The 14,037-nt window shown below is 30.9% G+C and overlaps 1 protein-coding gene and 1 long non-coding RNA gene across 3 annotated transcripts; both read left to right on the top strand.

Annotated features, from left to right (window-relative positions):
• The first annotated feature begins 3,773 nt into the window (after nt 1-3,773).
• Nucleotides 3,774-7,820, top strand: LOC136782806 (centrosomal protein of 78 kDa-like). 2 transcript variants are annotated; one of them, XM_066742493.1, is made up of 6 exons: nt 3,774-4,295; nt 4,385-4,452; nt 4,552-6,060; nt 6,319-6,500; nt 6,579-6,989; nt 7,073-7,820. In XM_066742493.1, exons 3-6 carry the CDS (start codon nt 5,916-5,918, stop codon nt 7,619-7,621), a joined length of 1,287 nt encoding a protein of 428 aa, XP_066598590.1. In that variant the 5' UTR covers nt 3,774-4,295; nt 4,385-4,452; nt 4,552-5,915; the 3' UTR covers nt 7,622-7,820. The 2 variants fall into 2 exon arrangements, with proteins under 2 accessions (XP_066598590.1, XP_066598598.1); XM_066742501.1 differs by lacking the exon at nt 3,774-4,295 and having other exon boundaries at nt 4,394-6,060.
• Nucleotides 7,821-7,994: 174 nt separating this feature from the next.
• On the top strand, nt 7,995-11,087 carry LOC136782845 (uncharacterized). Its single transcript, XR_010824181.1, has 3 exons — nt 7,995-9,708; nt 9,791-10,182; nt 10,270-11,087. It is a non-coding gene; the product is annotated as an uncharacterized lncRNA (long non-coding RNA).
• The last annotated feature ends 2,950 nt before the right edge of the window (nt 11,088-14,037 follow it).

Below are 14,037 nucleotides of genomic sequence, written 5' to 3'. Positions count from 1 at the left end.
AGCAAACCTATAAAGAGTGCTGTATCTGATCCAAGAATACTATCTTAGATACATCTTAGAACTATATTTCTTTTCACTAACCGGTGCACCTATTAACTCCAAAATCACAGGAAACATTTAATAATTATATAATTCTTCCACTATCACTATAAACAATAATAAATTAATGAACATTGCAATTATAACATCTATTAAAGCATGTTTTTCCCTTGGCTTGCTCTTGAGTATTTTGTATTTGACAAATAAAAAGGAATAATTCCTAGAAAAATACCTTTAAGACAAGGTATTTAAATGAAACAAACAAACCGAGTTTTATAGTGTCTATTAATAAGAAGAAACTTTGATAAACATCAGAGTTATTATCCATAGGAAAAATCGTTTCCCGGAATAGCCCAACCAAAATAAGTTTCAGTGGACGAATGAGTTTGTCACGAATGAGATTTTAGAGATCTGTACCTCCTGAGTTACAAAAACTGACCCAATTATCATAGAAACCCTTTTAAACTATGATAAAAACTTTAAATGCGAGAAATGGTATATTTTAATATTAAGATTTAATTAAAAGTGATTGAAACGAAGAATTGTTAATTGAAAGTAGGTACTATTATTTTTTTAAGACTTCTCAGGTGTTAATCTAAGAAGCGAATAGTAAACTTTCGGCACAGCACAAAACTATCATTTAACTGTTCCACCAATGATTCTGAGGTTCCATGTCTTGCGAGATGTAGTTAGGTCTTTCGTTTCACTTTATCTTATCTGATGTTGAAAGCATCTAAGCCTAATTTAAGTCTTATGCGATATTTGAGTAATATCTTTTATATTGAGAAAAGAATGGATACATAGGTCTGATAAAGAAAAAGTTTATGCCAATTTGGATGATGTCTCTATTTCAACCAAAGTGTGATATAACCATGCCTATCCAGTTACCACAGTAAGCAAAAAATAATGCTTGATAAAATCTCTGAGAAGCTTATTAACAGCAAAGCAACTTTTCCTCATCGAAATAGGTATTCTGCGATTATTCAATAAAAATACCTTAGATATACTATCATATTGAAATATATATAGTGGCTAAAATCGAATAATATTTAAAATAAAATAAAAAACTATTGCTATATCAGAGAGTTATAATTACATCGTATCAAATTTTAATATGAAAAAGCGAAAATGAGATTCAGGATAAATCTCGAGAACTTGGAAAATTAGTTAATAATCATTTTTATCCAAATGAAAACTTTGTAACCACATTCAAAAAATATACGAATCCGATGCTGCACAAATCGAAAATCATACCTATTGCACACAATATATTTAGGAAGTCATGAGACGCTCTTGACAGAGTATAAATTACACAATATTGAATTGAATTATCATTGGAAAATAGAAGGAGGTAGAAGCAAATAGAACTTTGGATTAGTCGAAAGGTGCGTGACAAATGTAAAAATAGTCAATAGTCACTGGTGATACATTATTAGGCACTAATTTGCTATGTAAAAAGCAACAATTCAATGAAAATACAACCACCTTCCATATGACTCTATATGCCCTTGAACTGAGTGATGGAGGTTTACAAATTTTTACGAGGGAAAAATGCAAAAGAGACTTTTCTAAAAGCGAACGCGTTTTCCATCTCATTCACGTATCTATCACTGTACCACCCCCATTAAAAGTAGCTTTATGACCTCGAGCTAAGTCAAGGCTTACAAATTTTTTAGGAAAAATGTAGAAAGTGATGATTTTTAAACTTGAAGCTCGCTACCACTTACTTACACACACCGCACAACGTAACTGATCCATACAGACTAGTTAATAATTGTCTGGTACACAAATTGTAGCCCGAGGAAAAGTTTTATCTCACACGTAGGCAAATCAGGGGACATCGGAAAATAAATGTAGACACACTTTGTCATATCACCTTGAATCCATTCCATATTTGCCACAGGATACATGTTGCACTGCGTCTTGCGAGATCATTTGAATATCTTATGATATTTGTATTCAGTGCGTGATTATCATCAGCATGCAGTGCACGTACACAGTCACATATCCACTAACAAACTGGCAAATATATTTACTATATGTTTGACGCACTAGGCTCAATTGTCTTTGCAACAATTAATCGACACTGTTATTACAAAAACCTCTTTGTGCTCTTTCTATGTATATATATGATATGCATGACGTGGTATAAAATTTAATTTATTCTTATATATTATTAGTAGAATATTTAACGAACACCTTTTTCTCTGAAATATTCTATAAATTTTATTTAACATTTATTTAGATGAGATCACTGAGGCTTGCTAGTAAATCATTCCACTATTTTTTACAACCCTTATCTACCTGATACGACGAGCAACTGTGGCGTAAACTAAATAATGCAAAACTCCTAGGCTACTTATGTATACACTGTAAAAAATCGTATCATAGATAAAGCATAATCTTCTCGTAAAAAATTCCTAATGAAATCGGATACAAACCAACCCTAATCAAGTTTAACGACAAGAACGAAGCTAGCAAAAAATTAATCGAGTTTGAATTTTTGCAAATATTTCATAAAAGATGCGATAAGGTGATGATTTGATCTTTTATTCGACGAGTGTTTCGAAATGACAGAAATTGAAACGAAAGGTGGAAAAGAGAAGAAATTAAAGCAGGGATCTGTAATCACACGAAATCTTTTGAAATTTTTATCAGTCCTTGGTAATGAGCGTAAAATTTGTCGTAGGTAGTATCAACAAGTGGTAAATTAAACACAAAAACAATTGTCATTGCGAATTTAATTGCTAGAACGCCGGCATATATAATGATTATTTATGTAGATACGTTTTAGATTTAGCGTGACGTAAGGTATCTTTGCTTAATACCTTATCATCTGTGTGCACAACATATATACTTGTTCATTCTTATTCGTTGCATTCTAGCTGCACGTACAACTTTCTTCTTTATTCTCTTCGTCAATCTAAGATACTCGTTTCTCCCACAAATGCCTTCTCAATTTGAAAAGAAACAAAATATTTAAAAACAAAAAATAACTTTTTTAAAAAATAAAATAAATTTTCTGAAAATACGAAAGTCAAGTTATGAAAGAAAACGCAGGGTATTGAGCATTATCAGTTATCTTTCTTTTTCGTTGTGATTGTTAAGTAACAAAAAGATCCGTCCTTAGGTACAGGCTGCAAGGATAGGAATTCGCCCCCATCAGGAGATTTAGACATTATCATTGGTTTCCCATGATTATCATCCAAATCAGCCAGTACTTCGTGAGGGTCTACCGTATTGTCCATGCTGTCAGGCTGAAAAGATTTTAATTATTTAAAAGGAAAACGAATTTTAAACACATTAATAATTACTTACAACTATACGAGTGACATGGAAAGAAATGAAAACAAAAATTTAGATAGCACGAAGAAATTGTAGGAAAATGTACAAGAAAGGAACAAAATTAATAAAAGTTTATAAAACCGTTACTGGTACAAACTATATTATAGCATAGTATTCCCTTTGGCATTTAATTTATTTACTTAAATATAACCCACTCAATTTTTAACCATTGGCTTAACAGAATCTATTTTGAAATGTTATAAATATGAAATTGAGTGAACTTACTATTAGGTTCGCTATGTCTGTTAGGTTCTTCGATACTGGAGGAGGTACATCGAAAGGTGGCCTTAAATAACCTTCTTGAAGATTTAAGACCAAATAATACATGAAATCATTTCGAAGATGCATCTCAGCTAAAGTATTGTGAGAGTTCATGAGGAATCGAAGCCATTTTATAGCATTTTGATGATCTAGTGGAACAATGAAGTTGATCAATACTAAAATTTCATATTAATAAGGATCTATATAGAGATTATAGCTAAATCACACACGAGGCAAGGATTTTACAATTTTAAAAGAAGGCCAGGTATTTTTAAAATAGCAATGAATATGTTTTATATTTTACATAAATAATAACTCTTACTATTTAAGTTACCAAATTACAACAGATACGCGTAATAACTTTTCAATCAATTAGGTGATAATATATATATTGATTACAGAAAATATAGGGAAGCGTTAAGTAGAAACAATCAATAAGAGTAAAATGAGAATCGATTAAAAGTTTATTTTTCAGACAGAGATCAAAAGTTATTTATGTCCCTGGGCTTTTAATGACAATAATAGACAAAAAGGTGAATAATTTATGAGCCAGGAGAATTCAAGTATTATATTATGGAGTTTGCGTTACTTATTAAGATATAGGAATAAAATTAATATTTCATCTTCCAGTATGAAGTAAAATATGTCAGGTGAAGTAAAATTTGTCAGATGCCCCGTCTAACACGTAAGTCTTTCATAAGCAGGTATTAATAATTAACACAGCAATCTCTAATTTTAGGAATATCTAATTATATATTTACCACAAACCCTCTTCGTATCGGAAATCAGTCTTTTCGCCAGAAACAGGTTAAAATTGAAGTCATAGTTTAGACTTGATTTTTCATCTTCCATATTTTTACAGATATCTAAAAAAAGGATTTAAAAATGATCTTTATAATTTTTCAGACTCACATAGAAGTTGCAATTCCCACTATAATTACTAAATTTGAGTGCATATCGACTATTAACGAGTAACGACTAACAAGTACGACTAATATTATAAATGATGAGAAACTTCAGGTTATTGGTGTCAGATAGAGAGGTTTGAGGTTTTGATAGTTTTTATACACATCTAATATACTTTTTAATATTAGCTTGATTTCGCTGCTAAAAGAAGAAAAGTTAAACGTAATGATATAATAACGAAGCACACAATGCAAAGAAATAGAGCTAAAAGCAAACATGAACATTTTGGGTGGATATACAAGGTTCGTGAAAAAGAACAAGAAAAATAACCAAAAATTTTATTGTTCATTATAGTAAAAATATACTTAAGGTATTAAAATTGACTACATCGATGCATATTACAGTATACCAAATCAGGATGTTTAAATATTCGTATCTCTTCTTTATTTTATAAAAAGAGATTTAGTCAATTTTCACATTATATCAGGACTCTAATCCAATATTATTATTATACAGTTCAACTGTTGTATAACTAACAATTTTTTAAATATATATTTTAAAAGGTCCTTTGTAAAAAAAATTCTACAAAACCTTTACCAACGTTTCAAGCACAACTACATAAAAATTCTTTACGCTTCTGCGTGGACTGCTTGTCACTCGGCGATTGGGGACCAATACTAAATAGCCTTGCGCAAAATCGAAATCTCCACGATATACTTATCTACAGTCGCAGCAAATGGAAACAAATTAAAGAAAATATAAATACTGAAGAAAAATTGCGTGTAAGACGGTAATAAACGCTGATAATTTAAAAACAATCATTAGATCAGTTCAGATCACATCGTCTAGTGAAAATAAACCTTTAAGGAACCTTTTTTTCAATTTTATTTAAACTGACAATGCATATATATTTTAACCATCGAGCATAAGCTTGTCTAACAATTCATGCAAATCCTTCAATTTACACCACGCCAAATCCTGCACTGCCCAACAATAACTCAATCAAATATTCCTACATGTATAATACCATTTATCTCTATCGTTTCATTCTTTTCTCAAACCTTAACTAAGAATTAAATCTAAACAGAACACTTGCTGATTTCTGCACGATGCTCGTAGATTTAAATTTTTAAAAGTGTTTAGTTGTAGCTATAAAAAATTATAAAGATTTTTCTCTTCGGATACTACTCTGGGAAAGTGTAAGTTTGCAGGTAACGCGTTGGTGTGGACTGGATAAGGGTTAAAAATAATCGATTAACGATGAACACTGGGCACTTTAATGAGACATCTGCAGGAAAGGAAGAGAGCCGGTACTGTACACGAACTTCTTGCTGCGTTGCTTCGTGGACTCCGTGGCTACATGCATGATGAATTCACGAGCCATCACCACCCTGATTCTCGATGGGATCCCGCTGCCTCTAAAGTATATCAACATACTCGCAGAGGGCCTGCTTCATAACCGAAATCTCAAAAGCCTTTCACTTGCTCGCTGTGAAATCGGAGACTTAGGTACGCAAGTGTAATTTACAGTTTTTAAATTCAACCTGTTTTATCTCCAGAGAAATTGAACTTTGTCATTGACATAAAAGGATTTTTTTTTTATTTTCGCCTTTAAATTTTAAAAGAATCTTTCAAAATTTTGAAGCACATTCTTATAAATTTGTTTATAATTTTTTCAGGAAGTAATTATTTTTTTGCCTTCCTTTTTAAACACAGAATAAGTTACTATAATATGAAATTTCTAAAAGAGTGATTTTTTATATGTAGGATGCGACGTGATTCTGCACAGCTTGGAGAATAATCCAAATTTAAGGGAACTGGACCTATCATCATGCAATTTAACCAACAGAAGTGCCATGTTTTTGGGTATATTTTTCAGAAAAAATATGGAGGCTGCAATGACCAAACATAAAATCCATTCGGAAGCCACATTCGTGCGAAAAATAACGGTATGTATATTTAGATTTTTGTACAAAATATTTAACTGTTAAATAACACTTGTTAATTGAATTTTTTATTTTTTGCAGGGCTTGAATACTTTAATATTAAATAAAAATCAAAAGTTCCGTAACGATGGTGTAAGACACTTGGCATCTAATTTAAAAAATAATTATAGATTAAGGAAGCTAAAATTACAAGGGTGTGGTTTATCTGCCATTGGAGGACATATACTAGTAAACCTGTTACGAACCAATTACACATTGACAATCATTGATATTAAAGATAATTATATCCCTCCATTTATTATGGAAGCCATTTTTTGCTTATTGAAAAAGCGACATATAGAAGACAAAAGGAACTTGAAACCGAGAAAATCAATTATTGAGAAACATTTGTGTTTAAAATTGTCCAACAAACGCAGTAAAAGAAATTCGAAAAATGTAAGAAATCGTGTGAAAAATGGCTTGAAACTGGAACGTATGAGAATTCTCTACAAGGTAATGATTAATTATATTTCTGAGGCAATTTTAAAACTAAAATTTTATTTTATTAATTAAAAATATAGTTATTTTTGATTTAGATATACAACAACCCTTGGAAAGTGAAGAAACCATGTTCAATGAAGGCTACGAAGTATAAAGTAGAGAAGAAGAAACAAACGAGGAACAATAAACATTATAATAGTCCAAATGGAAGATATCATGGAAACTTTAATCTTAATAAATTAAAATTATACGTAATGAATGTACACAAAGAAAATAAAACCTTGAGAAACAACTTAGAACAAAAGGAGAAAGTAATTAAAGAAGAGAAAAAACAGCGGCTGAAAGCAGAAAAGAATTGCGAAGAGATAAAACCTCAAATACAAGATCTTGAACGAGAGGTCTTGATAAAAAAATTATTGCCCATTGCCAAACACGATAAAAAGAAGTTATTTCAATATCTGCAAACTAATTTGGAAACATTAAAGAAGGCTTCTACCTCAGAGCATTCTAAAATGAAATTTAATTTAAAAGAACTTCAAGGAATCAATGAGAATACTAAAGATAAATCTTATCCAATATTAAAATCAACACCTACGATTGACAATTTATGTCCTACAAAATTAGATAGTATCGATCAAGAATAGGAGTATACAAATATTTAAACAAAAGCAAATAAAGAACAGTTTTATATATGTTTATTGATAAAGAAATGACATATCATTATACGAAATAAATATACTGTAATAAAATAAATAAATTTGAATATTCCTACACAACAAATTTAAATGAAATTTAGAATAAAATATAAAAAGTAAACTCAAATACAACGCAGTATTATTTATTTACCTATTCTATTATAATCATAAAATTCCATAAAAATAAGTACTGTAATTAAATTGCTCGAATTTACTAGAGTCAATAGTAAATTAATTTCTTAGCAAAGCAAATATTTATTGTTAAATAAAAAAATAAAATATAGTAATTTTGTTACATACGATGAATTTAGGAACTATTACTTAGGTAAATGTGTGTTTCATCTTTTACTTAACTTAGGTAATGCATTATCGACTCTATAATAGAATTGATTTTCCTCATCTTGTATTGTTACAACTAGTAAGTCTACTGTATACTATTATGGCCAATCGCCATAATGACCTTGAAACTAATCGAACAAAATAGCCCCATGAAACCCCCACAAAAATTCTCATTTACAAATATTAATACTTCTACCTGCTGTTTATCTTTATATTAATATTCAATCAACAACCAATAAACATTTGTGATAAAGATAAGGAAATTTGAAGAAAGATATACCGTTCAAAGAAAAACAGGCTCTTTAAAAAAATCTAAGTCCATTGAAATATACGTAAAATTACAACTGCAAGAAAGTTTACTTGAGAAAGATTCTACAAACTTTATACGACTTCTGAAAATCGATATGTACAAGATATTATCAATATGCAAAAAGAGATTAATTCAGATAGGTAAGATATAAAAAGTTCTAATTTGTAAAAACTGTATAATTTCTTTATTAAAAATTCTTATTTCTACAGAAAAAATGTATTAAATATGGTAAATAATAATATATACATAATTGCTAGCGAAGTAGAAGAATTAAAAAGTACGATATCTGATCCTAATCGTATTCGAACAATAGGTAAAAATTTCAGTAGTATTACAGTTTTATTTCAAAAAATAAATTAAATTCTCATGTACAGATGCTCGTAAATGAAGAATTAAACTTACCAATCTTTTAAATAAAATACAAGAATCTAAAAAATCTTACAATTTGGAAGATTCATTAGAAGAGCAAATAAAACTTGAGTCTGAACTAAATTAATTCTACGCAAATAGGAGAAAAGTCGAGAAAGTGACAAAATCGTTGAAGATATCATCTGCTGATAGATTGAGAGATAAGAAAAAAATGTTACAGATTTCCATTCACTAATAGCTTGAACAGGTAGAAGACAACTGATGTAATAATTACGTAAATTAATATTTGATAAGAACTATATTTATATACAAGGAATTACTTCAGATAAGAACAATATTGTTTATTTATTCAGGTCATACCGAATATTGGAGCGACGAAGATCACATGTTTTTCTTAAAAATGCGAAACAAGTGCAATAATGTGCCAGCATTACTTGCTACCATTCAAGATAAATGTCCTGACTTGTCTGTGACAGCTATAATAAATCATGAAGCGCGGTATAAAATGTATATAGAATTAAGGGAGAAACAGAGAAGCAATAAGGAATGGCATCAGAAAAAGACATTAAATAAGGCGAATAGTACGCCAAACAGTCTAGAAGTCTACGATAAAATAGTACTAGTAAATAAAAACGAAAACAACACTAATAATAAAGGTAAAAATGTTATTAGTAATAATTCTAGTGATGTGAGGAACAGAAAGAAATCAGACAAAAATTCAAAAAGTCAAACGATAAAATTTCTCAAAAAAAGGAATTAATAAAGAAAAGGAGAAAAGAGAAGGCAAATAAACTGTGTGCAGACGAAGACCGAATAGGGCCAATAATGTATTCACCAGTATTCACTCAAACAAATCTGTTGAGTATTTTATTTTGACAGCTCAAATGGTGTTAATACATTTTTGTTGTTATAATGAGCTGTGAACGAAGAAAAACTCCACTTTTTTCTGCCTACAAATGCACATGATATTACTAGCATGTAATGTAATCATAAGCAAATTATGATAAATAAATATCAGGTGAGTATTTCGTATGTGATATGAATGTATATAACTGTTTTACTTTAAAAGTGATTGATTCTTTGTGTTATTTATGTTACAGATTGCTTTCTGCATTTTCAATAGAAGACTTGAGATTAGGGGATCGAAGAATATACAATAGTTTCTAAATATTGTTAATATGATGGAATTTTGTTATTGTAACATGCCAGTTTACTCAATATGGATGATAAATTATGGCAAGCTGTTAAAAGTACTTGTGAGTAAACTGGATTGAAGCTATTTTAAAAGCTATGAATCAAAAGGACCAAAGAGGGTATATATTTTTTTCGATACCATTTATACAGAATAGTTTTCATAAAGAATTATGCTTATATAGCTTATGTTTATTTTCTATTAAAATATTTCGCGATGACAGGCTGTAGTTTCCCAAAAATTGAAAATAAGGAGAGAGAAGAAAAGTTTGGACATTTCTATGCAGTTTCTGTGGATCTGGTTAGAGTTAATTATATTTTTATTCTTATATTAATACATTCATTTCTTAAAATCTGTCATTATAGTAATATTTATTTTTGATTTTAGTTGTTACAACAGGAATGAGGTCTGATTCAATCATATATATACAAGTTGGTAGAGGTAGGTTATTATGAATTAGTAGGAGAGATTATTGGTTGAAGTGATATGTGGCTACCATTCAAGAAATAATATATTTTTGGCTATTATGAGTCAATCTCTTTTAAAAACTCATAACGTACCTAGATACCTATTTACTTATTATAGGTTTACAAGGAAATCATTGATCAAAATGGGAAAGCCCTTGTCTATTGAATTGTAGGCTGGTATTCAACGTACACTTGAAAACATTAATAAGCTTACTATCTCTATTTATATTGTGACGAGACGCTTGCTTTGTCGCTGCCCCATGCACGATACCGCGTGGTGGGGAGAGCTGTGGCGTACGTGCCGATACCGCGGCCTATACTGTAGCGTGCGCAAAGTATAGAGTCCTCGTCATGCCCCTCCCTAACTACCCAGAACGGCCGCTCCGCAGCGCCGATTCCGTTTTCGGCGGCTCAACTGGGTATATAAGACCGAGCTCCGACCCAGTTGAGCATTCCGTCCTCCCGTGAGGCCACCTACCGTCGCGCCGCCTACCGGTCCGTTCCGAGCCCTACCGAGAGGCTACCGACCGTCGCGCCGCCTACCCGAGCCCTTCCGTGTGGCTACCGAGCGCAGCGCCGCCAGCGGGCGATCATTGTACCTGCGAGATAGCGACCGACACATTTGCGTACACACCTGCAGCGGCAGTACATGAACAACATAAACACAATAGATTAAGGTTATTGTGTACAAAAAACATTGTAAATACTATATGTCTTTTATTTATCCTGAATAAACACTTTTTATTATCTACATTAAACTCGTCCAAATTTATTTTGATCCTTCTCGGTCAAGCGAACCGAACGGTTTTGCGACGACTAAACTCGTCGGCAAAACACGTTACAATAGTCAAAAAGATGTTAATGTATCTTGCTTATCCCATAATACATATCCTTGGAATTTATCCTTCAAACGTTAAAAGTGGCAGCCACATCAGCGGTGTTGAATTGTTTGAAGTTATTCATGAGAACTCAATGGTAAAGCACAGGATGTTACTGTCTGCAGTAAAGGTCTAAGAGCATTGAACAATTTCTAATACAAACATTTTTCTGAATTTGTCCTACAGAGAGCAATATTTTAAGATATTCTTCAGAAAGCATAGGATTTACCTGAAATCGTGCATTTGATTGGTAAAGCTTCCCAAAGTAAAACAGACAAAAGGACCCTCGAAGTGGCCAAGTTGTTGAAGGACGACTTCTTATAACAAAAGAGCTAATTGCAATGATTCGAGTGTATAACTTGCAAATTAAGAGTGTTTATTCATAAATTACACTTTCTTGTTTTCTCTATAGCTATACTCGCCGTACAATCGTTTCTGTTCATTATATAAAACCGTCGGAATGTTGCTTCTCTTAGGAACCTGTGAAATGACGGTGAAGCAAGAATTTTATAAAACTTTTACCAACTTCAAGAGGACATCCAACAGGCATTCAGAAATCTGGAAGATTAATTCACTCGCATTATTTACAAATTGAATTGGTTGTAATGAATGATGGCTTTTTCCGCGATTTAAAAAAGGAGCTACATGTATATACATATATATAAATTATTTTAATTATAGCCTGGTCTTGGCAGCATCTCCGATTTTATTCAGAAGTACAATCAAAAGCATCAATTTGCTCACTAGCTCCATTTATATTCAAGAGGGTGTTAATGTGCCTTTTGTTTGTCCCATACTACACATCCTGGTAATCCAATCCATCAAATGATAAATTATCAATATTTACATTATACAGTTGTATTCCTTCATTGTGAATATATTATTCATTATAATTCAAAGGTTGAACAGAAATGTTCATATAAAATTGATTAATATTTTAGATTTTATTGCTTTCCAATTTTACATTATCAGAATAATTTATATATATTTATTCCTCTAAATTAATTAATATCATTTTCAATAATACAATACTAATACAATGAAATATACATTAATTAATAAATATTTTATATAAGACTTGAGCTGTCAAAATAAAATGTTCATTAGATAACACTCAGCATGACTTATTTAAATTGAAGTTCTTTTATCTTCAAGTGACGTCCTTTTTCAGATAAATTTTGATGGTAGCCAATACAATTTCCGCGCTCAGATTTTTGCCCACTATGTTAACTTTTAAACTTGCCTGTTGTGAGTGAATACATTGGTCTGAAGCAAATCAAAATCCTTTTCTTAATGCTTCGGTAAAAGTTAAAGTACCGACGATCCCACCTCGAAATAAAAACTTTCCTAAATTAGTGTTTAATTATTACAAAATGCTTATATGTATCCATTAACTTATTAGATTTAGTAATAAATACAAAAAATGCGTTCTTATAATATCAAATAATGAGTTGAGGTATAATAAACTCAATATTTATATTAATATACTAATATAAATGCGTTTCTTTATTTATTATTGAGTTTAATAAGTTAATGGTTATTAAAAAAAATCCTTGTAATGAAAAAAAATGAAAAAATGTTAACTTCCGGCAAGAATCGAACCTGAGCCCGCCGCGTGTTAAACGACTACACCTTATTACCACCCTACGCTATTGGGATCTGACACGTGGGCGGAGTCAATATATATAGATATATAGAAAATTCAATATGGCGCAGAAGTGCTTAAGTGTCTAAATGTCTATTGAAATTACAGGAGGGTTATAATGATTTCGATGGAGAATATCTGTACAAACTTTTCTCCCAAATTCAAAAGTTTTAAGGTTTTCAATAATAAATTGCAATTTATTGAAAAATATCCATAAGAATCAATGTAAAACCCGGGCTTCCTCTGCTTTCATTTTTTACCGCTTGGAGCGCTTCAACTATGTCAGATCCCAATAAAGCTCACTTGGTGTTGTAAAGGCATAACGGTCATTTAAATGCTTACTACAATTCTTTTATTCACTCGTCATAAACGATAAAAAATTATAGCTGTAATAATAAATATATTTATTTACACAGCATTATTGCACAAAACTTGTTTTGTTTTTAATTTAAAGCATATATACATTTTGCATGAAGATACGATAGTTTAAGGGTATCCATGCAGTACTTTAAATTAAAATTAGGACGGTTATACTTGCTGTATAAGAGACAAAGTAGTGCCTCGTCGGCGGTACAGATATATGTCTTTACTTACTTTTATATATACTTACCGTCGAGACATTACCGTGTCTCTTGATACAAAACTCTGTTAATATACTTCGCTGTCATAAATTATTCGATTACACGTAACATATAATATTGCTTAATTAATTTATGACAGTGTAGCATATGAATAGAATTTTGTATTTAAAGTACTGCGTGGATACTCTTAAATTATCGTATCTTCATGCAAAATGTACGTATGCTTCAAATTAAAAACAATAAATTTTGTGAAATAATGCTGTTTAAATAAATATATTTATTATTACAGATATAATTTTTGCTCGTTTATGATGAGTGAACAAAAGAAATGTAGTAAGCCTTTAAATGACCGTTTTGCCTTTACAACACCAAGCAGCGTTGCCAAGTGTAGTATAATTATACTACAGTAGTATAATTTTCCTATTGGGATCTGACACGTGGGCGGAGTCAATATATATAGATATATAGAAAATTCAATATGGCGCAGAAGTGCCTAAGTGTCTAAATGTCTATTGAAATTACAGGAGGGTTATAATGATTTCGATGGAAAATATCTGTACAAACTTTTCTTCCAAATTCAAAAG

This window comes from Prorops nasuta, unplaced genomic scaffold, assembly GCF_024137725.1.
Source record: "Prorops nasuta isolate Cenicafe-Biocafe unplaced genomic scaffold, Cenicafe_Pnas_1.2 PNAS00002, whole genome shotgun sequence".
Taxonomy (NCBI): domain Eukaryota; kingdom Metazoa; phylum Arthropoda; class Insecta; order Hymenoptera; family Bethylidae; genus Prorops; species Prorops nasuta.
This window is presented reverse-complemented; position numbering and strand designations above follow the sequence as displayed.